A 27,533-nucleotide genomic window follows, 5' to 3' on the forward strand; every position below is an offset into this window, starting at 1 on the left:
AGGAATCTTCCACCAACAAGAGACCCGCGAGCTGGACTGGGAAGGCGGACCCTCAGCCGGCGGTGCACCAGGATCAGGGCCAGTGAAAGCACAGAGTCGGCCGCTGTCAGACATCTCCCTCTCGCTATCCCTCCTGGGACGTACCATCCCACAATCCAGCAAGAGGTCACCCTGGAAAGGAAACTCCCAGGGTCAGGGGAGCCTCCAGTGCTAAGGCCGGAACCCCACTGGGTCCCCAGCAGTCAGGAGCTTGGGCCTCACTGGCCGCTCTATTTGGATAGCTTCCCAGGTTACGTCGTCATCCAGAGTATCACCGGCTTCGGGCCCTTGGCATCATTCATGGCTCTGCTGTGCCCTGAACAGGTGAATCAGTCAACCTGTGTGGCATCTCCGAGTGGCCAGCACGTACTTTCATTTCCTCACTTGCCCTGTTTCATTTATTTTTATTTTTTTAATGACACATCTTATTCAAAGGAAGAGGGATTCAAGCCAGAAAAATAATCTCTATTACAATTTTTTTGTACTTGGCACTATGCTAGGTGGGTGAGGAGAGTGACCACTAGCATCCGGACCCTTGTGGCTTGGGCAGGGGAGACTCACGGCAGATCGGCCCTCTAAACACAAACAGAAGCAAGTCGGGAGCTGTGTGGTGGGAACGGCCAGGCTGAGCATGACACCAGGTGCTCTCACAGCTGATTTTCCACTGCACAGGTAAAATTTTCTCACTTCCCTACCCTCAGTTTTAAAAACGAATTTGCAATTAGTAAGAAAGAAGCTTCATTACTGTCCTTCACATTTCTACTACACCTTCCTCTAACTTTTGAAGATAGATTAACATTAGTACCCAAAGAGATCTTTTTGCAAAAAGAAGCTCTATCCTCAAAGAGAACAGATGGCCCATCTCCAAGAACACATCATGGCTCTGGGGGCAGTTCTCAAAGAGCAAGGAATTGCTGACCCTTCCTGTTGAAGGAAGAGTAAATTGCCCAGACCATGTGCCCAGAGAGCCTCGTTTCCTAACCACAGGTTTCCCTGGTTTCTGGCGCAAATTGGTTCTTGATGGGCACAGGGCTCTCCCCCAGGGAGTGGCAGGGGGTCACGCTCCATTCTTCATTGTGTTCACCCGTGAGCACCCTGTGTAACCAGGCTCAGCACACGGGTGCTGGGACAAACTGTCTAGCCACCTGGTCATACTCCACGACTCCTCTCCTGGAGAAGTGACTAGGAGCAGATGTGCAGGAGCTGGCGGTCACCCAGAGGCTGAGCCCCTTGGCTGCAGATCATGGCCTGGTTGGCCATGAGAAGATCACTCTTGGGATGAAGTCAGAGCACAGGTCTTTGATTCCATCAGAGATACCAATGTTTGAACAGGATGCTCACTTTGTCCTCCCAGCGGGTTTGGGGAGGGGTTGGGAAGGGACCTGGAGAGGAAACCTTGAGCCCACCAAAGAGGAGAGGGGGATCCCAGAGATGTCGAGGGAGGTGAGAGCTGGGCTTTCCAAGTTAAAATGACTCACACGGGAGGTGGCACAGGTGGAGGGAATTGGTTAATTCCATAACTCTCTGGCAAGTGGAGCAGCCCATCAACTCTGAGTCCATGCATCTTGCTGAGTTTTAAAAGCATATGCAAGAAAATTACACGCAGGTCTCTGTACTCATTTCCCAGCCTGCGGTTGCCTATGAACTACTTGACCAGGCACTTGAGAGGGACACAGAGAAGACACCAGGATAAGGGGAGTTCACGTGAGGGTGGGGGAAGTGACGTGAGAGCCAGGCAGGGCACATGACCCCGAACAGGAGGATCTGGTGCTGAGACGTGCGAAACCACCTTTGTGGGCTGACCTGAGCACCTCCAGTCACCCTGGCTGTGGCACAAAGGGTGGACCTCAGGACTCCTACCCCCTAAGCTGGATTTACTTCCAGGTGGAGCTCGGAATCCTGGGAAAAGGCCTACAGACTGAGCTCCCGGGACACCTTCCTGCCAGCATTACTAGCTACTAATGGGCGGGGGAAGAGGAGCGCAGGATGGATGGAGGCAGGGCTTGCTCTGGCCTGTGCAGGCACAGACTCAGAGGGCCGCGGAGCGAGAATGCGTGGTGGTTGAAAGGGCATGTCAACAGGTGACTGGACATCCACAGGCAGGGCTCCCAGTGGGGGCAGCAGCCACAGCCTGGGTCAGCTGGTGAATTCTCCCCATCGAGACAGCACGGGATCCAGTGTCACCATCCAGGCTGCTAGGTGGGATAGTCAGCCATGGGAAGGACACCAAAGGGCCGTGATGGGCAGGAAGACATAGGACTTCAGACATACACATTAAAAAATGATCCATGAGAGAGGTGTGGTGGCGCGCACCTAGAATCTCAGCGATTGGTGGGGCTGAGGCAGGAGGATCACAAGTTTAAGGGCAACCTCAGCATTTTAGTGAGATCCTCAGCAAAATAAAAAATAAAAAGGAATGGGGATGAAGTTTGGTGGTAAAGCACCCCTGGGTTCAATCCCCAGTACCAGAGAGAGAGAGAGAGAGAGAGAGATGTTGAGAGCCACAGCCAGTCAGAATGATGCCTGGCATTTGCCAGAGGGAATGTTTGAAAGGGGAAGCCAGTGAACCATTGAGACGATGATTGAGTTAAGCTGTATATAATTGCTGTGGTGCTGGATTGATTGATTGTATATTTGACCTTTACTGTCGGGCACTGGGACGGCTCTTGCTGCCTACTTTGGAGTTCTTGCGGGGATTCCCGGAGAGTTCCCATTGGTTGGGGAAGTGCCGGAGGAGGGATTTCCGGAGGAAGACCGTCCAGGGCACCCGGCGCCTGCCCTCGACTCTTACCTCTCTTATTCTCACTTTCTCAAATAAACACCCGCCTGTGACCACACGCGACTTAGAACCACATGTGACTCCTAAGAAATCCTCCCTGCAAGATCACAAGATCCCTGCAGCCACTCTGGGTCTGCGGGTCCCTCCTCTACACCAAGGCCCGATGATGAACGGAAGCCACTAGGATTTGGAGCAGCTGGCTGGCTGGAGGGCGCCCAGAACCTGGCGTCCGTGGCAAGTTCTTTCCTGCCCAGACCACAAGGGAAACCTCGGGGACAGAGCCCTTCCCTGCCATTGGTTGCAGAGGGGCCACCCAGGGGCAGGGACACTCTTACCCCACCTGACGGTCACGAAGCCAGAACATGGTCAGAACCAAGCCTTCCACCCCATGCTCGGCCTGGGCGCCAGGAACCCACACCACATGGCACTGTCCATGTAGACGAGGCCTCTGCTGCTGCAGCATTATGCCCCTCCTCCACTCCTGCAGGGCAGCTCCAGACAGGCTCCTCGGGGGTCGCACAGCCCATACCCTGAGGCCCTGGACTCCAGCCCTGCCCTTCTTACCAATCCTGGGCTGTCAAGTGGTGATTTTTACCCAGTGCTAATCTAGTGCCATCCTGAAGACCAAGCTTGGATCTGGAGTACATTCTGACCTTCCCGTCACCCCCAGACCCTGCAAAGCTCTGCAGAGGGGCCGTTGTCCCCACTGCGGTGAGCAGTCACCATGTGTATATATAGGCTGGGCTGGTGGTGTCTGGGGAGTAATTTCCCACTGTGCTTTGCAGCATTTAAGAGAAACAAGAAGAAATGGCCCCGGAAGAAGGTGTGAGAACAGACTTTACTCATGCAAAGGAGAGCAGACAGGCCACGGGAAGGTCAGAGAGCTCCGGAGCCTTTGGATGGTGTCCCTCAAACCCACATCCCCTTCTGCAACATTATTTGGAAATAGGGCCATCGAAGGCTTAATGTCTTCAAGCGAAGCCATCTTAGAGTCAGCTGGGCCCTCACTCTCAAGTGACTGCTGTGCTTTTAAGAAGAGAGAAGCAGTTTGTGCACAGCGGAGAAGGCCACCTGGTGACAGACGCCCTCATCGTCCACCAGAGCCAGGCGAAGGCCTGGCAGCTCCTCCCCTACTGCCTTAAGGGCGTGCTCCAGAGTACCAGCGTCAGGTTCAAGGCTGTGGTGCTTGTACACAACCCAGGGAACCTCGTGTGTGGACCAAGAAGACTGTTGGTGCGTCTGGCAAGGATGTCCAGCCTTGGAACCTGCCATGACAGCCAGGCGCTGGGCAAGCCCCACACCTGCTGGCTCCAGAGCACGCACAAGCTCTGCAGGTGACCGTGGAGGCCAAGTTCATCCCCTCTGCTGGCCACGGATCAGGAGTGAGGCTCTGAGCTCCAGCGGGGTGTCTTGTAGCTCAACCCGTGAACGGCGTGTGTGCAGGAGACACATCGGCCAGTCTCCAGGAGGCCCTGGCTCAGGTTTCAAGACCTCTACCTGGAACTGAGGAGGGTGTCTGCCAGCCTGGAAGGGGTTTTCTCCTGGGCCCGCCACTGAAGACCCCTCCCTCAGCAGGAAGCACTGCAAAGCTGGGAGCCACAGGGGCTCTGGCAATGGGGGAGGTCTTGTGTGGGCCACTGTGACCACAGGCTCCACAACTGAAGATTCAAGCAGTGTCCTAGGCCCCAACCCCAGCGTTCCCTTCTGTGCAAATTAAGCCCAGGCACAAGCCCATCACCTTTCCAGAACGTACAGTTTGTTTTACAAAGATGACCGGCTGTCCTTTGTTCCTCATCTCAGACTCTTAAGATCTGTCTGATTTCTATGAGGCTACGCCCAGTCAGTAAGAAGAGAAAGCAACTCACACCGTGCGCGACCTTCACTTCATTCTGCAGAGGTTATTACATTTTTCTTTAAGCTAAAATCACTGCTTCTTTATGTTTGGGGTATTCTCAAAGGAAACTTCACATCCCTAGTGCCAACAAAGGGTTTCTTGTCTTTCCAAAGTCTGCTGTTTTCTACCCCCAGCACCCCAAACTCGGCACCGTGCAGTGGGGGTGAAGCCAGGGCTTCCCCGAGGGGAGGAGCTCGGGTGCCCTCTGCCTGCATCTGCTCCAGAGCCAGAGGCCACCTTCTTCTGCTCACGTCCATGTTGTCTGCGTCTGAACAAGGGCAGCAAGGTCCCTCATAGAGGTGCACACACTCGGGGACTTTGCTAGAAGTCCCTGTTTCCTACCAGGTCCTGATGTGCTTGGTTAATATCTTTGTATACAGGAGTGTTATTGTCCTGCACCAATTCATCACCTCCTCCTGGTTTACCACCTTTATATTTTCCTGTAACTATAGTGCATATTATAAACTCCTGGTTTTGCACATTTGTGTTTTAGGGTTCTGTTTTGTTCAGAGGGGGAGGCTGCACAAAAGCAGTTTTCTTGATACAGTCAATTCTTTATTTCTTCTGAGTTTGGTCAGGTTTATATGACCTACACAAATCTCATCTGTGTACCATTGTCTTGTATTCAGAACCACTGGCTCAGATTTTTAAAAGCACTGAAAGGCTGGTTAAGTCGCCGGTGGTTACTCTGGAAAGATTCCTCGAGTGCTTCTAGTGACACGTTCTGGGCACTAAGACAATAGTCCTGGAGGAAACGCAGCCCCTCCCCTTGGAGAGCTTACGCTTTGACAGACACGGAGACCAGAAAGACAGATGCTCTCAACTTACCATGGGACACGTCGCAGTAAGTCCTTTGCAAATTGAAAACATCACAAGCTGAAAACACATTTGGCAATCTATCAGACACACACCCTCGCACAGCAGCTCTGCTCATTTCCCTCCTGACGGAGCGGCTGTCTGCTGCCGCTGTCCAGCATGAGAGGACTGGACACCTATCACCAGCCCAGGGAAGATCAACATGCAAAATTCTAAGTATGATTTCTACTGAAGTGTATGGCTTTCACACCAACATAAATGAACAAGCTGAAATATCGTAAGTGTCTTCAAGCAGAGTCTCAGCCTCAGGGTTAAAATTGATCTGGGAGTTAGACCATCTGAGTTCACATCCTGTCTCTACCATTTCGAGCTGTGTGGCTTCTGGTCAACAACTTAACCCCTCTGTGCCTCAGTTTCTACTGTGGTAAACATTTTGACAATACACTTCAAGGGGTTGCTCTGAAGATGGGAAGAATTATAACAAACAGCCCACTTGGGACATGCAGAGCTCTCATTCATAATTATTATCAGCAGCAAAGTTTAAAAACGGAAAATTCTATAGATCCTACCTTGCTAATTGTGCAAGTCAGTTTTGCTTTTTAAAAAACTGATCTTATTATTTGCACTTCATGGATGTACCCACATGTTCTTTCCTTTCCTCATCTCCTTGGTAAGATCACCCTGAACCAAGCCGTGAAACCTTTGAAGAAAAAGATCCACTGTTCTGGAAACTTCTACCTCATACAGCCTCTTAGAAATTCTTAAGGTAGCAGAGCAAGGCCAGTCACACAGGCGTCTCACTCTGCGGCCACATGGTCTCTGGCGCAGCTGCTCTGTTCTGTATACAAGAAGGTGGGCAGTGGCCATGGAGGAGACAGACCCTGGGTGTGGTTATGTTGGACAAAGCTGGGGACGAGAATGTGCCTCCCCAGGACCCCAGGGCCACTGAGCTGGAGACGAGGAAGCCGCAGACCAAGGGCTCTCGGCCCTCCCCCATCTGCCTCCAGGCAGGACATGGATTTACCAAGGCACAAGGGGCCTGCCCTTCTCTGCCAGGGAGAGCGAAGGTTAATGGGGACAGGGCTTCAGCCCCTGGGGGCCAGGGGAGGAGACCAGAGGAAGCTCGACACAGACCCACGGCCACCTGCAGCCGCCACCTCTTGAGGCCCAGGGGTTCCTTTTGGGATTCTCTAAATACCCCAGTCCTCCCTGCAAGTTGCTCGCCTTGTTTAAGCAGGAGGAGGTGACACTGAAAGGATGGGGACCAGAAATAGGTTCAGAAGTCAGGCATGATGCAGCCCCAAGAGCCTTTCCTACAAATTTGGGTCAAAGCCTCCTTGCAGGAGCACAGGTGGGAAAACGGGGCCGTTTGGTGTTGAGTGTCCACTCCAGACAAAAACAGACCAGTTGGTCAGCACAGCTATGCTTGGTGTCAGAACCAGACAGGAAACCCTCCCAGGAGGATGGATACGGACAACATCTTCATGACATCCCTGCAACGGACACGGGGGCTGTCGTGGGGCTGGCACAGGTAAGGACCCTCCATCCCTACGATGGCAACCCTCTCAGGCTGCTTTGTGAAATCCATTCTGGGCCGCGGGAAGCGAGGCATATCTGGGTGCTGTGATCCAAGAATAGATTTTCAAGCCTTGGGAACAGCAGACAAGCCCCCCAAGCCCTCCTCACACCATAGACACCTGGAAACCAGGCGGAAGGAGAGCAGGACAGCCCTCCCAGGCGAGGAAGCCCGAGGTGCTGGTTCCACACGCTGCACCCGGACGCAGCCCTGACCTCTGAGCCTCGTCAGCACTAGGGCTGGGGCGGGGACGCCTTGTTTTGGGGGAAAGGCCAGGAGATGAGCTGGGCTTGCCCTGGTCTGACCACCTATCCCAGGGGGCTTCTTGCCCTTCTGAGCAGCTCAGAGCATTCCACAGCCTTCCTGGGCCCAGCCTGTGGCCATCCAGGTAGATGGCAAAGAACCTTGACAGGCCCTGCCCAGGCGGGGACATGGAAGGGCCTTTAAGAATTCTGAACTGAAAGAGGCAGCAGGAACTCCTGCCCCCCAGGAAGCCGAAGTCCTGCCCATCTCCCATGCCCAACATGCCACCCTATGTCGACTCTGACTCCCCATGGGTCCCACAGAGAGGCTGTGTGGTGCACGGGGCCCAGCTCCTAGCCCAGGCTGGTGCTGCTGGCAGCTGCCCACCTGACCGTGCTTGGCCTCGGGGGAGAGGCCCGGGTTGCTGGCCTGGTCTGTGCGGGGGCCTCGGCTGGGAAGCGGCAGAGCTAGGTTCTGGAAGGAAGGCGACAGGGCACATGGACTCCCAGAGCCCGCCCAGGGGGCATGAGCTGGGGTGCACTGTGGACCCCACCCACAGCAAGGCCTCCAGAGCATGGCTGAGAAGCACCAGAGGCCACCAACTGCCCAGCCTCATCCCCAGCCCCCCTTGGGTGCTGGACATGCCTGGGGTCGTCCTGTCCTCAGTCTGCAACTGGGGCTTCCCTAGTGTGGGGGAGCACCAGGTGGCCCACCCTGCTACTCCACATGCCTGCTTGCCTGTGGCTGCCAGCGAGGGGCTCCAGGGAGGTCTTCCTAGGAGCACAGGCCCCCATGGAAGAAGGGGCCATTGCCAGTGTGCAGCATGGACCCAGAGCTCAGTCCTTGGCCTCAGCACCCCACGCAGGCACGTGGCGAGTCTGCCCAGCTCTGAGACTGGCTCCCTCTCCCCGGTGTTCTGCTGCTGCGGCTCCACAGGGTCCCTCAGATCTGCTGGGAACTGCTTGACCTGGGCACAGTGTCTTTTGCTTAAACCTCAGGTGGGGACACGTGGCTACTTGGCCAAGATTGGTCCAATGAAGTAGCTGCTGCACCCACGGCCTGATCATGTCTGGCTTCCAAATTCACAGTACATCCTAGTCAGGTATTTATTAAATTGCTGGCCTTCATTGGGAGGAACTGCTGGGGTCCCAGAACCTCTGCGCGCTGCGCCTGGATACAGATAACCTCTGCCCCCACTGTGGTCAGATGGTAATTCACTGGGCTAACTAACCCTGCCCAGCTCTGCTATCTGCTTCCCCAGGGGCCCCAAGCCCAGTGCCTTATAGGAAGCTCGCACTGCTAGAGAGGGTGCAGGGTCAGACCTGGCCTAGTCCGTCCTGCTCCCTGGTGCCCACTTGCAGGCTCTCCCAGACCCCGCTCCCTTCTGTCTTAGACACGGCTCTCATCCTAGTGGGCTGCCCATCCGTCGCACACGCCCTCCACACCCCTTGCTGGTGATTTGCATTGTAGGTCTTGGCCTTTCCCAGATAATCTATGGACTGGGTTGGACAGCAAAACTCATGTCCTTCCTGAACCTTAATGCGAGGGTTGCGCAGATGTGCCTAACTAGATGAGGTTCACACTGGGGCAGGGTGGCCCTGAATCCAGAACAATCTTATAAGGAGAGGAGAGAGACAGACAGAGCACCGCGTGGTGGTAGAAGCAGAGATCTGGGTGGCGCGTCTCCAAGCCAAGGAGTGCTAGGGATCACCAGCAGCACCCAAGCTGGCAGAGGGGCATGGCGCACACCCTGCCCTAGTCCCTTTAGAGGGAGGGTGGCCCTGCCCACGCCTCCATCTCAAACCCATGGCTCTGGAACACTAGAGAATACATTTCAATTGCTCTAACCCCACCCCCACTTGTGATGCTTTGTCGCAGCAGAACAGGTAACAGAAGACAACCTGCTTCTGTTGTATCTAAAACAGTGTGGAGGCCACCTGCTGAGAGTCAGGCCACCTGACAAGGACCTGGTCTGCTGTCCCCTCCACATAGAGCTGGCACATGGTGAAATGCCATCTGCAGGCTCCATCCGTGATCCAACCAACCAGGGACCCCAAATAATTTTTACTTGTCTGGACTGGGTAGGCACAAACTTACCCCTCGCCATTGTTCCCTAAGTAACACAGCAACTATTTACACAGCATTTATGTTGTATTAGAGGTTATAAGTAATCTAGAGATGACACGGAGCACACAAGAGGATGTGCACAGGTGTGCAGGCACGACCTTACTTTATAAAGGGACCTGAGCAGCCTCAGATTGCCGTTTCTGTAGGTGGTCCTGGAACCAGTCCCCCACAGACACCCAGGGACGACTACATGTGAGGATTTCAGAATGCCGTCCAGGAGGCTGGAAACGTGCCCTGGAGCATCATGACACAGTGCTAGAACACTCTCTCCCTACCGCGCTTTGTACTTGGAGCTCCCAACCAATCTCCCGGACTGCATCTGTCTGAAGAACCCCCTTGTGGTCACGCCTGTACCTCCTCAATCCCAGCACACCTGTTACAGCTGGGTTCATGAAGAGGAGCAGAGCTGCCACTGTGGCTTTAGGGGTCTGGGGAACAGTACCCCTCCTGCCACACACACAAGACAAAGTGAAGAAGAGAGCAGGGGCCCCTTCTTCCCTTGCCTATAACTTGGGAACACGGAGACTCCGCCCTGGCCTTGCTCCCTCCTGAGGTCCCCGCAGTGCACCTGCTACCCCAGAGGAGGAACCCAGACCACTGACGCTCAAGGGCAAGCTCATTCTCACTCAGCACCTTCCCCAGTGCGGATGTTCTAAGTCAGCCTAGGCTGTGGGAGGGGCAGGCGCAGGGTGGAGGAGACAAGCTCCACCCTCTTGCAGCTGACCTGTATCTTCTGCATTATGATCCTACCTAAGGTCAGCCCAGCCCAGGCTGCTAAAATGAGAGCATTTTACCTTCCGCTCACAAATACTCCTGAGTCGAGGGGACGCTCTCCAACACACTTTTCCTTCCAGTTTCTCTAGCAAATCCATGCCTGTCTCCCACCGCACCAAGCTGAGAAAGTCAGGATCCACCAGAAACGGTCCAAAGCCCCGCAGCACCAAACCATACAGGTGAGAGCCATATCAGTGGGCTTCTGGCCCTGGGTGTGGGCCTAGGCTTAGTGCCACCCTGCAGTGTCCAGAGAAGGCGGAAGGCAAACGTGGGACCCTACAAGTCAGACTGTGAGCCTTGGGCGAGTTCCCGCTCACCTGCAGAGCATGCCATGTTGGAAGGTGAGAGTGGGCAGAAAAGGGCAGGTGGAAACAGATGTTCTGAAGAAAGATTAGCTGGGGGGCAGACACGCCTGCGCGCACTCAGCACCGTCACTGACAGACACCGCGGGGCTCTGGTGACACTTGGCTGAGAGGCCCTTGTCGGGGACCTTGCCGGCAGCCCCTCCCCCACCTGAAACCAAAGCATCAGTGTCTTACTTTTTCTGGAGCGGGAGAAAAACCTGATGCCCCCGGGCGAGGTAGACGGGTTGGAGCTGGGTGAAGACTCTTTGGAGGAGGAGCGGAAGATGCCGCTGAAGCTCATGCGCCGTGGAGAGCGGGGCGGGGACTCCTGGTAGGAGAACGGGAACACGGTCTTGGGAGAGCCAGGGCTGGTCTTGGGTCTCACGGGAGCCGACACAGGGCTGGAGGGCCGGGGCTGGGGTCCTCTGGAGAAGAGCCCTCTGGAGGGGCTGCCCGAGCTGAAGGGGCTGTCCACCTGCAGAAGGACAAACGGAGGGCGTCACCAGGGCTCCAGGCACCCTGCCCTGTGCCAGGCCTGTCAGTGTCGTCTCTTCTTACTGAGCTGCCCGAGAAAAGGTCCTAAGCCCTTCTCCGGAGGTGGCCACCGACTGTGTGGAGGTCAGCACCCGACTGGGGACGGCCCACCCAGGCTGGGCAGCACCTTATCCTGGCAGTCCCCTGGAGGCTGAGGGCAGTGGAGAGGGCACCCAGGGATGTGGCTCCTCCCCGACCATCTGCAGGTCTGCCACTGGCCTCTGCAGTCGAGGGCCTGTTTGTCCTCCTCGGGGCCAGACTGCCCAGGAATCCTCAGGGGAGGAAGCACCAAGCCCCGTCACACAGGACAGAGCGGGCCTGGGCTGCAGCTGGGGACCCCGGTGCTGGGAGCCGTGGAGCTTCTCGCCTGCAACCTGCCGTAGCATCTGCCTGACTGTGGGCGCTGACAGGTCAGGAAGGAAGCTGGCTAGGCCCCAGCTTCAGAGCCTTGCTTCACTGTTGCCTTAAAATTGTCACTATGTTTTGAAAAACGATCCGACTCCGGGACCACCGAGTCTAAGCGAGACCCACAGCTCGCAGCCTCTGAGAACCCTTCAGGGATCCTGCTGGTGGGACAGGAGCTGGCGCCCTGCAGTCCCGGTGCCTGGGTCAGACCCCAGCCCCGCCCCTTCCTGTGCCCTGCTCCTTAGCCCGGCTGCCTCGGTTCCCTCCTCTGTGGAACAAGGTCAGTCCGTGGGACCGCAGGCTGCCAGCCGGGCCTCCCGGGGGACTCGCACAGCACTCGCTGGCAGTTATCATAGGATCATGCTAATCTCCTGCCGTCCTGCAGACCACAGCACCCCAGCACTCCCCAGTTCAGCAACGAGAAAGAACAGTAACCCTCCCAGGCTCGTTGGGGCAAGAATGAGACCCTGGGCATGCTGCGCTCTGGACACCAGAGCCGTGCTGTGAGGAGGGTCTGAGCTTAGGCTCAGAGCTGGACCCTGGTCCCAGCTGACCAGGGCCCCGGGAAGTTCTCCCACCACTAGAGGGCGCTCCCAAAATACAGCTTGTGGCCACCAATCCCCCAGAGGGTCCAGCCTCCTGGGATTCTCCATTGAACCCTGAAGAAGGACCACATAACCCAAGCCAGTCTCATCATAAGTGCAAGTTTTTTTTGGACTATTCAATATGAAAATTAGTTGTTTATCTGTCCATAGAGCATCCAGCTTAGCCACTTTCACACCTACTGAGAATAAATTTTAAAAATGAGAGGTTCTTCAAGTGGTGGGTGGGCATATGGGCATGGAGCAGGAAGGGGTGGGTGGAGGATCCTTGTCCGCAGTGGGGACACACATACAGGGGACCAAGGACCACCCTATAGCAAGATGCTCTGACCACTAAGGATGGGGTGGAGATGTGCGTTTGAGTCCTGGCTCAGTTTTAGCAGGGTAGACAAGGGCTCTGAGCTCGCTCAGTCTGTGCCTCCTGTGTACAACAGGGATGCCAGGCCTGCTTTCACAGGGTGCCAAGACAGTGGGGTGTGGCCCAAGTGAGTCCTCTGGCACAGTGGCACACCTGAGGTACCTGTGCAGCAAAGCTGTGCATTTGGTACTAGTGGGCCTGGTGTGGACTCTCAGATGGGGAGGGATTTGGAGGCTGGAAGAGGAGGAAGGACTGGGTTAGGAAAGATGCCCTGAGGGTGTCCCCAGCCAGGCAGTGATGCTGTTGGGTTGACCACTCTGAGGCCCTGCTAGGTCCCTCTTGCCATCACTGGGTGCCACTGAGCCCCATGCCAGAAAAGGTGCTGGCTGGGAGTGGTGGGGGGGGGTCACAAAACTGGCAAGGGGAGGGTCTGACCTAGGGGCCTGCAGCCTTACCCTCACACCACACGCCTCGTCAAGCAAATGCTGTAGAAGCCGCTGGGACACAGGCGTGGGATGGAAGCGAAGTCCAGGTCACGTGGCAGGGCCAAGGGAGAGTCCAGCCTGGGACCCCTGAAAGCCAGCTCACTGACTTCATCCTGCTCACCTCTGTCCTGCAATGTCCAGGGACTCTGCCAGGAAGGTGGGGGCACTGAGCAAATGCCAGCACCCAGCCCTGGGGGGGGGGTGGGGACAAAGATGGACCGGGAAGTGGGGGCTCCCAAGGAGAAAATGGAGGGGGGTGGACAAGACCCATAAACACGAAGCAGATGAAGGCTGTCCAGGGGAGCAGCCCACCTACATAGAGACCTGGTCAGAGGAGACCCTGGGGTTGGGTGGCTTTGGACAGGTGCTGGGCAAGACTGAGGTGGAGCCAGGAGGACCAGGGGATGGAGCGGGGGCTCTGAGACAGAGGGTCATATACACAGTCCCCCTGGTGCACTGAAAGTCAGCTTGAACCTCACGTGATGGGCAAGAGGGACCCTGAGGTCCCACTGAGTGGGACTCCATCCTGGATTCAGAATTCCAGGCCACAGAGCCAGGAACTCAGTCCTCAAAAGGGAAACCCAGAAAGCAGACCTTCCACACTGGTCTACAAATGGCCAATCGCCGTGGAGGCCAGGTCCTCCCCAGCCTCTCCTGCAGGGACCAGCAAGCAGAGCCGCACCCTCACCAGTGTGAGAACCGGAGGTTTGGGGGATGGAGGCCTTCTGCCTCTGGCAGGGGTGGTCAGGTGCAGCAGACATGCCTGCAGAAGCCACCAGGATGGCCTTGGCCCTTGCCACTGGTGTAGCCGCAACACAGCGGTACCTGATAAGTGTGGGGTGAGACTCCCATGTGTGTCTGGCTCTGCAGGTGCTAACGGAGAGGGGAAGCTCAGGCCTCTGCCCGGCAGAGCAGAGCTTCACAGCCTGCGCCATTTGTCACGCAGTCGCAGGGAGGAAGCTGGGGTGCAGGCCAGTCCTCCTGAGGCTCTTAGTGCTGCCTCCCTTCCACTCCGGGGAAGAGGAAGTGGTAGGTGCGAGCCTGAGGGAGTGGACCAAGGAGGGGCCCAGCAAGGGCCAGCTTCAGGACCATCCAGGGGGGACTGATCAGACGGGATGGAGGGAATGGCAGGGGAACGGTGCAGGGAGGGGAAGTAGGTCTCAAGTTGGGGGAGTCGGAGCCCGCCATGCTGAGGCACACGGAGGCCAGGCCCCCGGGGCAGCTGCGCCCTGAGTCCTAGGTCCTATGTGGGCCCAGAGTCAGGCTGGCCTTCTCAGGGGGAGGAGCAGAGAGGGGACCCCACAGCCAGCAGTGGGTAAAAGTGCCCAGTGAGCAGCTCCCTGCGAGTCGGGTACAGGCTGTGTGCACACACCCCTTCCTGGGTCTGCCGAGCGCAGGGTGCACTGACCACACCTGCACCCCAGCCTGGGCCAGGCACAATCTGTGTCTGACCTCATGACCATTCCGTCCTCACAGCACAAGGTGAGCATGGCCACCACCCCAGCTGGCCCTGGGAGGTTAGGTTGCTAGAGTGGTGAACAGAGGAGCCAGCCATGGTCCCTGGATCAAGGCACAGACAGCGGAGGACCCGTGGTCATCTGTGTGTGTGCGGGGGGGATGTCCTGGAGCCAAGCCAGGCTGGTTGACCAATGATGGCCGTGGCAATGACTGGGGCCCGGAGGTGCAGCTGCAGCCTCAGGCAGCAAAGCCGGGGTACCCATCCATGTGGGGGCTGCCAAACGGATACTTGGCCTTTCCAGTCACCACTGCCAGAGGGAAGGGTTCCCCAAGAGGCTGGGGTCTAGGCTATGAGCACAAAGATGCCGAGACCAGCTGAAAAGAGCAAGAAGTGGGACTGTCCAACTTAGGCCTCTCCCTGAGAGGCCCTGTCGGACCAGCCTGAGGTTCAGGAATCCAGATACAGTGTAACCACAGGCAACCTGGACTCTGGCCTGGCTCCATCTTGAAGTCCAGTTTCCTCATCTCTACATACGTGTGTGTGCTCCAAGGATCCCCAGGACCTTTGCACAAGCCTAGGAAGGAAGTTCCAGGAATAATGGAGATTAACATTTCCATCAGCCTGATGGGATGGTGATGCAGAGTTGGATTTAAGTTAATCTAAGTAAAATTTAAGGAATGTGATCATATCTTTGACATTAAGCTCACACTCAGCCCTCCTTGTGTTCATGGAAGTGATTGGGGCGTACCAGACACCTAATGAGGTTCCTGGGGCAGATGTCACAGCCTTCATCACTTTTGTCCTCCTCTTGTCCCCAGCTTTCCCCTCCTCAGGGATCACGGCGTACCTCTCCTTAGCTTCTCCCTGCTGTGGGCACACAGACGCACGCCCCCATCTGCTCTGGGCTCCCTACCACTACATAGACACGAAGGACCACCCTTCAGTGGAGACTGATGGGGGTCTCCTTCTCAGGGATATTTTCATTTTGAACTGGGCCACCCACATGAGGGGACAGAATGAGGCAGGGGAAGAGGCAAGCACTCCCCAGGCAGTTTGGAAATTCCTCTAGGCAGGCAGCCTCCTGCCTCTGGCTCCAGGAAGGCTGGCCTCGCGGGTCATGTGAACACCAGGTGCTGGAGTCGGATCAGAGTGGCCCTGCAGACCTTCCAGGGTCAGGAGGAAGGACCGTTGCCCTCTGGGGACGGGGCTGAGGTGGGCTGGGAGTGAGGAGGCCAATGTCCTGGCAGTAAAGGCAACAGCCCTAGCTTTCCTCCCTCTTCTCCAGTTGGTGTCAGCACAGACACTGTCCCTCTGAGGCCCTGTCCCCACACTGTAACAGGAGGCTGAGATGCTCTGAGAGAGACGGAATGCTCTCCCTGTCGTGCAGCTTCTAGGTTCCGGCCTCAGCGTGTCGGACCTACACTACCTGCGCCGTCTCCTCGCCAGCCCGGACGACAGTGGTCAGGCCCTTGTCCTGGATCCACCTAACGTCATCACTGGTGTCCGGCAAAGTTCCCAGGAAAGATCACGGGGAGGGAGAGCCCCTTCCAGGGCCTTCCCTGCTCAGCTGCGATTCAACCCTGACAAGGACTTCACTCTGGACCTCGAGAGTCACCAAAAGGGGCCTGGTGGCCTGAGGGACACCCAACCTTTGGGGCCCTTCAGCTGCAGTCCCCTCCCTAGTGGGTTTTCATGGAAGGGAAGGGAGCCCTGAGCTTGGTGGCTCCTTCCTGCCACTGGGGCTCCCTCCCTGCTGGCCCAGTCCCTTCCCCGGCCAGGCCTGAGGCCGTTCCGACAGTCTTTTTTGGCGAGGCCACAATAACTGCTATAAGTCTGCTGGCTCTATCAGGGCAGGGCCGGGCTGGGCAGGGCGGCCAAGCTGATGCCAATTAGTCCCACAGGCCTGAACCGATTTGTTGATTCAATTGTATGTAATGCAAAATGCTTAGAGAATAGATCGGCTTTTTCCAGTACTGGAACTCCTACCCTGCTCCCAGGCTGGCAGGCACAGCAGCCACGCCCAGACAGTGCAGAGGCCCCTCGCCAGCCCCCTGCAGCTACCTGCCACAGGGGTCTGAGGGTGGCAGGAGGGTGCCCTGCACAGCCCTCGGCCCATCTTCCCTTTCTGACTGCAGGAGAAGCCGGGCAGGCTGCCTTGATGCCCCTCCCTGCCAGGGCCACCCCACCCTGGCCGGGCACCCCTCAGCCGCCTGACCCTGACAGCCAGCAGCCTGGGAGACTGGCTTCCTAACGGGAGAGAATCAGCAGAGGGAAGGGCACAGCGATGAGCTAAAGATGAATGTGGAAGGAGACAGAGGGGAGGAGAGCCCTGGGACACTGCATCTTGACCTTCCGGAGGCTTCAGACCTCCGCCTCGTTACTTGTACCCAGCACTTGGCTGGCTGCTGGTCTTCCCCTTTCTCCTCTGGTGGGGAGACTGTGGCTGCATCAGTGCAGAGCAGGGAGAAGAGGGAGGAGGGAAATCCAGCGCTTGTCAGGGGCACTGCCAGGTGTGCGGTGAGCAGCCCTGGGACAGGACAGGAGGCCTTACCTTCCGGGACGAATGCTTTTCGGAACTCTCCAGGTCTCCATCCAGGAGCGGCATGGCAAAGGAGCTCAGGTCCTGGGAGGGAAAGAGGTGCAAGGTCAACAAGAGCGGAGCAGCTCCACCCAGGTGCCACCTCCAGGAGTCCTCCTCCTGAGGGCCAGCAGCAAAGGAGGGACGGGGACGGTCACCGGTAGAGGGAGGAGGTGAAGAAGGCTAGCTGCCTCCCAAATGTGCCGCCGCTGCCCACATCCCTCCCAGAACGTCAGGCCAGGTGTCCAGGAGCAGCCACTGCCTGCCAGCACCCCAGGGCAGGGGAAGGAAGAGACCGGGGACTGAAGGGACAGAAAGGCTGAGAGGCAAGGCAGGAAGGCAGAAGGAGTGGGGCACGAAAGTCCCCTCCAGGGGTGGCTTGGGCTGTGGCTGATGGACAGGCCTTAACCTCAGACCCAGAACACGAGGCTCCGTGAAGTGTCCAGGGGGCTGGAAGATGACGGGGCTGGGGAGGGGGCCTTGGAGCCAGTAAAAGCTGATGATGTGGTGGCCAGGGTGAGTGGGGTGGGCTCTGGGACAGACAGGTGCAGGCGGGGCATCACCAACGTGCACTTTCTAAAATGCAGGCATTGTTTGGCCCTGGCCCTGGTCCTGCATCTGGTCTTGGAGAACACATCCCACCAAGCAGAACCCCACCAGCCATCCTCAAGTCCAGGGGACACTGCATCTTTATTCTTTCTTTTTGTACCTATTTAAAAATATTTAATTGTGAAATACACACAAGAAAATTTATCATCAAGCTTTTCGGGGTTTTTTGGTGCTGGGGATCCAGCCCAGGGCTAGTGCTGTACACGGAGCCACACCCCACCCTCATCTCACTGTTGTCAAGTGTGCCATGGAGTGGCACACCCACTCACACTGCTGTGCACCCACCACCATATCCATTTCTAGAACTTTCCACCTTCCCAAACGGAAGCTCCATACCCATGAAACACTCTGTTCCTCCCTCCCCCGGCTCCTGGCAACCACTGGTCCACGGTTTGTCTCTATGTCTGTGACTATTCTAGGTCCTTCATGTGAGTGAATCGTACAGGACTGTCCTCCTGTGACTGCCGTAGCGTGGTGCTTCGAGGTCCATCCGTGTTGGAGCACGTGTCAGAAATGCCCTCCACTTAGGCCGATTGCTCTTCCTTTGCACTTATAGGCCACATTCAGTTTATTGGTCATCAGTCAGGGCCACTTGGGCTGCTTCGACCTTTTGGCTACTGTGAATCATGCTGCTGTGAACTTGAATGTTATGGGCTGAACCGTGTCCCCCTCCACCACCCAAAGTGCCTAGGTTGAAATCCTAACCTCTAGGACCTCAGAATGTGAATGCATTTGGAGGTAGGATCTGAGTTAAAATGAGGTCATCAGGGTGGGCCCTAATCCAACAGGACTGGTGTCCCTGTAAGAAGAGATGAGGAGACAGGCATGCCCAGAGGGGCCACTGTGTGATGACACAGGGAGGAGATGGCATGTATTAGCCGAGGAGAGAGCCCTTGGGAGGAACCAACCCTGTCCACATCGTGAGCTCAGGCCTCAGCCTCCAGGTTGTGAGAAAATGAGTTCCATCCTGGAAGCTGTCCCTGGTAGGTAGCCCTAGCAAGCTCTTCAGGACCAGCTGTGAGTCCTTTTGGGTAACGCAGAGTAGAACTACCGGGCACTGGGTACCTCTGTTCAAGACATTTTGGGTTCTCTAGAGCAGCTGCGCCATTTTCCCTTGCCACCCCAGTGCACCAGCCTTTCACCTTCTCCACATTCGAACCAGGGCTGACCTTCGGTTGTTTCTTTTTTTTTTAATATTTATTTTTTTAGTTGTAGTTGGACACAATACCTTTATTTTATTTATTTTTATGAGGTGCTGAAGATCAAACGCTAGGCGAGCGCTCTGCCGCTGAGCCACACCCCAGCCGCCTTCTGTTGTTTCTTATGGTAGCCGTCCTAAGGAGTGAGGTGGTATCTTGTGGTATGTACACATCTCCACATGGTTTATTGGCTTTCTATAATCTTTGAAGAAACACCCATTTTTAAAATAGGACTATTGGTTGTTGATTTGTAGGAGTTCTCTATATATTCTGAACCTTAACCATTTATCAGATAAGTGATCTGCCGATATTTTCTTATTCTACAGGTGGCCTTTTCATTCTGCAGTCTTTTGACGCAGAGAAGTTTTTACTTTGATGTATTTATCTGTTATTTCTTCTGTTGCCTGTGCTTATGTTGTTGCACCCATGAAATTAGTGCCAAATCTAATGTCATGCGACATTTCCCCTGTGTATTTTTCTTTTTCTTTTTTTTGGGGGGTGGGGTGGGGGTGGTGCTAGGGATTGAAAACGCAGGGCCTTGTGCATGCAAGGCAAGCACTCTACCAACTGAGCTGTATCCCCAGCCCCCTTTCTTTCTCTCTCTCTCTCTCTTTCCTTCGCTGGATATTGAACGCATGGCCTCATGCATGTCAGGCAAGGGTTCTTCCACAGAGCCACATCTTCAGCCCCCACCCATATCTTTTTCCTAAATGACATTTAGGGCTTTGATCCATTTGGGGTTCATTTTTGTATATGGTGTAACACAGGATGTAGCTTCCTTCTTCTGCACATGGATAGCACCATTCCCCAAAATCATTTGACCATAAAATATCAGCATTTATTTCTGAACTCTGTTCCATTCCATTGGTTATCTATCTGTCTATTTTTATGCCAGTACCATGCTATTTTTTGTTACTGTAACATTATGATAAGTTTGAAATCAGGATGTTATGGTTTAGATCTCCAGTCTTGTTCCTTTCCTGTTTTTCAAGATTGTTTTGGCTATTTGGGGTCCCTTGAGATATTCTATGAATTTAACGGTGGATTTTTCTATTTTTACAACAACAACAACAACAAAATCACTGGGATTTTGATGTGGATTGCACCAATTTTATAGATTGCTTTCGGTACTACTGACCTCTTAATGACAGGCTTCCAATCCATGAACATGGGATGCATTTCCATTTATTTGTGTCTTCTTTCATTTTTTTTCAGTGACATTTTGTACTTTTCTGTGTACTTTCTCTGTCCTTGGGGTCCGGGCCTGCTCTCTCTCTCACCCAGTTCTCTCTTGGGTCAACTAGTTGCTTCCTAAACCTGTTTCAGTTCATCCTCCAAGTCTCTGCTTAAAAAGTCATATCTGAAAAGGTGAGACAGCCTCACCCTAAGGCCCAGGGACTCTGCTGCAGAGTTGGCATGGCCTCCAGACCTGGCAGACGAGCACACACTGGTGAGCTGGCCCAGCTTCCATGCTCACCACTTCTGGTGACCTGAATTTAGTGGCTCTCAGCCATGACTGCATGTTGGGATCGGCTGGGGAGCTTGGGTCCTCCTGTAGAAGTGAAGTTGGTTAGTTTCTAGCTCATCAACGGCATTCATCCAGGCTCTGTCTGGTGGACAGTCACCAGGTTCCCACGGGGATTCTCTGGGTCAGCCATGGGCAGGTGCCCTAAAGGCTCCAATCCAGGCACCACAGATTTTCTGACCTCCACAGGCTTACTTCCAAAGTGCTCTGCACCTGAGTCCTCCTTGCACAACAGCCCAGGCAGAATGTTTGTGAGTTTCCAAACGTGGTGGTGTGTCCATGGGCATTTTTTGCTGGAAAACCATCTCAACTCCTCATCTAAGGGCTCTCCCCAGGGACCATCCACTCCTGCCCAGGGAGCTGGCCCACTCCACTCCAGCTGCTCAGGGACAATCCCATCTCATGCTCCGCCCTAGCAGGAGCCTGGCACATAGCAATTGGGTGAATGGCCCTGCCACTGCTGCTCTCCGAACACTCCAGCCCTGTCCCTCCTCTGGGCTTGGCTCCTGCTCCTCCTGCCCCACCCTCACCCCCAAATTCTGGTCCAGAGCGCACTCCTATGTGCCAAAGTCCAATTCACATATCATCTCTGACTAGACCCACCCTCAGGCAGAACTCATTCCTCTCCCATCTGGGTCCCAGTGCCTTGGGCTTGCCCTGTTGCAGGGCACCCAGCCTTGAGGATCAGCACCTATCAGTGTTATGGTTTAGATGTGAGGTGTCCCCCAAAAGCTCATGTGGGAGACAGTGCAAGACGGTTCAGAAGGAAAAATGATTGGGTTGTGAGTCTTAACCCAATCAGTGAATTCGTCCCCTGACAGGTAACTGAAGTGGTGGGGTGTGGTGGGAATTAGAGCGTGGCTTTGGGTATATATTTGCATCTGAAGAATGCAGTCTCTCTGTTCCCTGATAGCTCTGATGTGAGCTGCTTCCCTTTGTCACCCTCTCCCACCATGAAGTTCAGCCTCACCTGGAACCCTGGGGAATGGAGCCGGCCTTCTGTAGACTAAGACCTCTGAAATCCTGAGCCCACAAATAAACCTTTCCTCATCTACAATTGTGCTTGTTGGGTCTTTAAGTCACAGCAGAGAGAAAGCGACTAAAACACTCAGTTTTAGTGTTTCTCTCCAGGAGCCTCCACTCCAGCAGGGCGTCCACTCCAGTGGGGGGAAGGGGAGAGCTAGTCACTGCGGGGCACTGAGCCTGGCCTGCTGCATTTGAACCACCGCGTTGCGTTCAGATGGACCCCTGGACCGAGCCCCCTGACCCCAGGTGCCTGTAGGGTGCTGCAGAGTGTGCTTCTGGGCCAGGCAAGCATCGGGCCGAGCAGCTGCAGCTGGCTGGGTGGTGAGGGGGAGCCGCTGGGTCTCTAATCTGGGGCTCGATGAGCACATTCCTCTCTGGGTTCAGTCACTACCATCCCTACCATTTGCTCAGTGGTGGCATTCAAAGGCTCAAGACTTTCTACGAATACCTGTTCCTCACCCAAATGGACAATGACCCCAAGAGGCACGATGTTCCAGCCACCGGGGCCAGGGGTCAATGACTCATGGCAAGATGACCTGGAAAGAGCCGAGCCCAGGAAGCCCTCACCTCGGGCACCTGTGGGAGCTGCCACAGGTGCCACACAGCCATTGCTGACCAGAACAAACTTATGAAAGCCTCAGATGGAGTGGCCACTGTGGGGGCCTGCTCCTGGGCTCTGCGCCAGCCTGCTCGGTCAAGCGGCCTGGCAGGAGTCTCCTGACAGGCAGTGACCAACTTTGCTGGACGCGCCCCTGCTCGTCTCCCAGTGCTCACCAAGACGCACGCACACCTCGGAGGCTGGTGTGGGACGTGCTCTCCCTGCACAAGGGGGCAGCAAGCCCACTAGCCCGTGGAATGAGCGGGCCCTGGCCTCTCTGCCAGTCTGTGTTCTGGAAGGCCCAGCTCCCGGGGCTGCCCTGTTCACACAGTTCCTGAATTCTCAACTCCCTCGCTTCTGCTGCTGCCCACGCCCGGGCCCAGTCCTTCGCTCCCTCACCTGCCCTGGGCCCTCAGGAACTGGGAGGGCACTGCTCCCCAGGGCTGTGTCAAGGCCTCCAGAGGCAGAAGACATGATGTCAGCCAGACAGAGCCTTCGCACCCTGCTGTTCTTCACCTGTCTACACCTTGCACGCAGTGTAGAATTTGACCACATGTTCTGAGATGATCATCAGGGTCTTTGGTGAAAGTTAACTTTCAAGATTTAGACTCAAACGTCACCTGTCAGGAACACATTTGGACAAAAGAGAACAGCCCCAGATTTAGAGGAAATTCCTAAGAAAGAAGCTAACCTTATATATCAGCTCATTGAATTCCCCCCACACTCACCTATCTTTAGATATCCAGGAAAGGCCCAAAGTCCACCATATAAACAGGCCTTAACAGCAGAACCATCATGAATCTGTATTAGTGTCTTTCATAAATCTCACAGTGGTGGCCTCCTTTGGTTTTTATGGAAACCCACATGGGTGGAAAGTGACACCATCCCCGTCTGTAGAGGAAGATACTGAGGGGTGGTATAAGCCATTTGCCCAACGCCTGGCAACCAGACAGCAGCAGGCAGGTCCCATCACTCAGGTCCAGCCACACTCTTGGACCACAGCTCTTGGTAAGAGTCCTCCACCTCCCTGGGGTGGCTCAGTTCCAGGGACAGAATAACAACTTGGGGTCAGAGGCTGTGCAGGTCCGGAGCTCTTTCATGTAAAACGAGTGTCTTAGGCACAGCGGGATCTCAGGGGAAGATGGAAGGAAGGATTCGCAGCTCAGAGATTCATTTCCAAGGCAGCTGTGGTCCTCTCCCTTTAAGTGCTTCTTTGTAACTAAAAGTAACTGACGCCGATGTCGCTCTGAAGAGAAGACCAGCAGACATCCCACCCCGCAGTGCAGAGCGTGGCTTCACAGTGAGCCCCGTTCTGCCTCATTAGGAGTCTTCAAGGCAGCTTCCCCTAACCCACACGTATCCCCAGATTTTCCCATGAGAAAATGGACTGGTCACATTCACAATCAGTGTCCAGTTTCCGTGAAGGACCAGGTCCCCGGCACCCAGGCGGCACCCAGGCTGCACCCAGGCGACGGGGCTAGTTCAGCGTGCACTCAGCAGACACAGGCTGATCTGTCTCCGACGTTCTCTTACAGGGCTCTGCTGTTGTTGCAGCTGGGAGCCCCTGAAGGGACACAAATGCCAGACAAACACAACAGCGGCCAGCCTCAGGGACTACGGCCCCCGCCTCGGCAAATGTGGGGTTTTCGATGTCAGGATTGTGGTACAACATTCCTGCTTGATTCCCATGGAGGAAGAAACACATTCAGGATGACCTTCGCTCTCCATCCCGCTGAGCAGACCCAAGAACAGACTGCCACCTGGAGCCACCCTGGGCTTGAGCTGGGGTCAGGATCCCTCCAGGCACGTGCCGAGAGCCCCTGGTGGCCCCTGGGCGCCTGAGGACACTGCCTTTGGCCATTCGCAAAGACAGTGAAGACCAAGGCCAGACCCTGCTCCGCTGTTTGCTCTTGGGGATCTCGAGCATGTCTGAACTTTGGTTTTCCACCTGTCAAATGACAGGGTTTAACTGGCTAATTTCTGAAGGTGGCTCTTGGCTCACACAGCCTCTGTTTTTACCTGTTGAGCTGAATAGCAGGAAGGGTCGGGAGCATTTTAAAGGAGTCCTGCTCAGACCCAAACGCATTTCTCACCTCCCTAGCTTAGTCGTAGAAATAACATCTCCTATCCCCAACTAGCCAACAGTCTGCACCACTCTCCAAGCCGCCGGCGCGTCTCCGTGGCAGAGAGCGGAGGTGCTGCCCTTGGTGAGCCTCACGGAGGAGGAGTCGCGCCCCGCACTGCGGGTCTTGACTGACCTCTCGAATCCCAATGCTTCCAGCCTCTCAACTGAGGTCTAAGGTCCTCAAGCCTAAGCACCGGGACTGTCAACGCAAATGCCCAGGAGGATCCTAGCAGATGCCCACGGGATTTCAGAAGCCCGAGTGTGGCTTCCGCAGGTTCCCGGCTGGACCTCCCCTCTCTGGTCCTCTTGCCTACCCCACGGTCATGGACATGGTTGGCGGGCAGCTCCCATGGCTTTAACGGCGTCTGAATCTAAGCTGACATCGTGGCCTTCAGCCCGCCTCTGGAGGTGATGGCCATGGCAGGCCCCAGGGTGGGAGGCACGTGGGAGGCGTCTCCAGATGGGCCAGGCTTGTGCAACCCCCGAAAACCACCAAATGGGCAGTTCTTGGTACTGGTGGGAGGCAGGAGGTGGTCAGAGCTACGGTCAATTGGAGCCTTTGAGAAACTCCACATTATATAACCACTCTCAGAAAAATAAGGAACAAATACTGAATCACTGGGACTGGGCAAGAGGGGAGGGACAGTGGCCAAATTAGAGAGGGCCTAAACTTAACTCTCAGGGACATTCCAGGGGAGCTTGTTTTCCACAGAGGACATCATGGTTTCTGACTGCTGTCTGAGAGACTTCCTGACATAAAAAAGAAGAAAAATAACAACAATATCACCATTCTCACTCCTGTGGCCACCCCCCCCCCCACGGTGGGCTTTAAGGATGGCCCCCACCCGCTGGTGTCCACAGGTCCTCGTCAGGCCGGTACCCTCAGTGGCTTCTCCTGCCAATGAGCTCAACAAACTCCTTTTTGTTTTCTCTAAACCAAGTAGCCACAGCTTCCCCGGGCCAGGTGGCCGGGAGACCTGGGTTCTCCACTGACATGAGTGGCCAGGCACCTGCTCTCCAGATCTGTTTTCCAATCTGTGAAATGTGTCTGTCACGCTTTCTGTACCACAGAGCGGAGGCTCTGGAAACCAGACAGGATATAAACAAAGGTCTGTCCTCTGGTGTGAGTCCTTACTCCACCGGGCGTCCAGAGGGCCACTGGCCAAGGTCAGCTCCAGCCAGATGCCCAAGCAAAGGAATCGCCCAGGGCAAGTCCACCTTGGAGGCCAGGCGGCCCTCCCACTCGACCTGAGCCTGGGTGGGGTTGAAGAGACGGAGGATACTGGCTGCCTCCGGTCGTGACAGAGCCGTCATGCCCCTCTCCCAAGCCCACCTGCGAGGTGACTCTAAGGAGGGGTCCCAGGCGCACTGCTGCTCCTGAGCCTCCAGTGCTGCTCCTCCTGGTCATCCTCTCAGCCTCACAGGGACCAGAGCTACACAGGGGCTCAGGGGACCGCTCAGCCTCCGACAGCTGAGGATGTTGTGCAGAAGGACTCTGACTTGCCCGGGGCTCTCGTGTCTCTGGGATGCCTGAGGACCCCTGTGTTCCCAACCCTGTCCTAGCTCAGGTCCAAAGTAGCCTCTCCAAACAACCATTCCCAGGTAGAGTCCAGCCTCTGCTAACCAAGAGGCTTAGTAAGGAACCAACCAAGGCACCAGCCTAGTTCCTTGACTTCTTCCAGTTTGAGTCCCTCCTGAAGGGGAGAGTGAGGGACAGGGACCGGCCCAGGGGACTGACTGAGTGACGGTTACAGGAGTCTGGATCAGTCCTCAGTCAGGAGGGAGGGAGGCGAGTGCCCACAGAGGTCCCAGGACATGCAGATGTGACAGCCACGCTGTGAGATCTCTGCAGCCATTTCCCTTTGGGTCACCCAGAAGCATGTTTCCAGCTCCCTGCAGAGGACTCAGCCCGGGCTGCAGGTTGCTGCTTCTACATAGAACAACTCAAAGCTCTGCAGGTGGCATCTTAAGGCCCAGCCAGGAGACGGGGAAGGGGTACTATGGAGCAGAGGGCTTTGGGCTGCACTGACCAAGTCCATTATGGAGCCGGTGATGGCTAATTTCATGTGGAAGCTTGGCTAGGTCGTAGTGTCTACCAACTGAATCATGGAGACACTGATCTCATCATGGCTGGGAGCTCATTTTGTCAACGTGGTTAAACATCTGTAATCGAATGACTTTAAGTAAAACCCTTGCCCTCCATGATGAGGGTGGGCCTCATCTGATCAGCTGAAGGCCTGACAGAAAAAATTGAGATTTCCAGAAGAAAAAGTTCTGCTTTAAGACCACAGCATCTGCAACCTTAGCTTCTAGACTATCAGTCTGTTCCATCAATTTAGGACTTCCCAGTCCCAACTACACATGAGCCATCCCTTAGGACAGATCTCTTGTATATATTATATAATACTGTGTATGTACACATAGTATGTATCGTACATAATTAATGCATTACCATGCAATTATGTATCCCCTTAATATGTGTGTATATTAAAAAAAAAATAGGTCCCCTCTCTTTCTTGTCTTGGCTGTTTCCCTGGGGGCCCTTCCTGCTACGGAGCCCGTGGCCTCCTCCCCCTGAGCTGAAGGGGACATGGAGGAGAATCCAGGACAATGAAGGCAGCGCTGAGACGCCCTCGGGCTCAGTGAGTGGGGTCTTTTGGGGTCAGCAGGCGGCGCCTTTTCTTTGCCAAGCGTCCATCAATACACCAAGGAAACAGGTGGACGAGAAAACAAGGGAGATGGGAGAGGCTGACCAGTGGGCAGTGTTCGTGGAAAACAGGAAATCTCCAGCCCTGTGTGGAGGGGAGCAGCCTCCGGGGGCCACAGCCTCACCTGCCTCCGCCCTCCGAGCCCCGTCTGTGACGTGGGCCATCGCTTGCACGACGCAGGCTGGGAAAGAGCCCGTCAGTGTCTGTCCTGGCGTCTCAGCGCACTGCTCTGTAGCAGTCTCTTCCTCCTCCCACACCGCCCACCGTGCGCAGGGAGGACCGTCCAAGTCCCCTGAGGCCACTCACTCCTCCACTGCGCCAGTTCCACAGAAACGCTCCAGCAAGAGTCGTCCTCCCATGGCGGAACGGACGCTGGACAAGGGCTCGCAAGCTCGTTTAGGCTGAGGCCTGAGCAGGGTCCCCCCCCCCCATAGAGGGGGCGTGTCTCCCAGGCGCCAGCACCTCTGTGACCTGAGTGAAACGCTCCTAGGAGCCTAACTCTGCTTCCTGGTGTCCCTCCTGCAGCTTTCTTTAGGCATGGACCCAAACCACTTGTGTTTGACCCTGTGGGGGCAGCAGGCAGGGCAGCAGGCGACACCGTGGGGAGCCTCAGGTCTGACCCAGGGCCCTTTGGGGGTCTGTGACAAATGACGACAAATGACGGGCCATTACTTTCCACTCCCTCCATGTGGAGTTTTTCCTATAATGTGAGGGGCCTGGGGAACCTCGT

At 55.6% G+C, this 27,533-nt stretch overlaps 1 protein-coding gene across 3 annotated transcripts in view; it reads right to left on the minus strand.

The window, feature by feature from the left end:
- Prkag2 (protein kinase AMP-activated non-catalytic subunit gamma 2) overlaps nt 1–27,533 on the minus strand; it is a 263,165-nt gene that overhangs the window by 174,237 nt on the left and 61,395 nt on the right. For all 3 annotated transcript variants that reach the window (XM_046429777.2, XM_046429776.2, XM_058574340.1), the window contains exons 2-3: nt 16,987–17,058; nt 10,788–11,067 (exon numbers count right to left, since the gene is read on the minus strand). In XM_046429777.2, coding sequence (XP_046285733.1) covers nt 10,788–11,067; nt 16,987–17,058 — 352 coding nt within the window. The remainder of the gene's footprint in view (nt 1–10,787; nt 11,068–16,986; nt 17,059–27,533) is intronic.

The sequence above is a fragment of the Marmota monax genome, unplaced genomic scaffold (assembly GCF_021218885.2).
Source record: "Marmota monax isolate L192 unplaced genomic scaffold, Marmota_monax_Labrador192_F-V1.1 WCK01_AAM20220418_F8-fsc00193, whole genome shotgun sequence".
NCBI lineage: Eukaryota > Metazoa > Chordata > Mammalia > Rodentia > Sciuridae > Marmota > Marmota monax.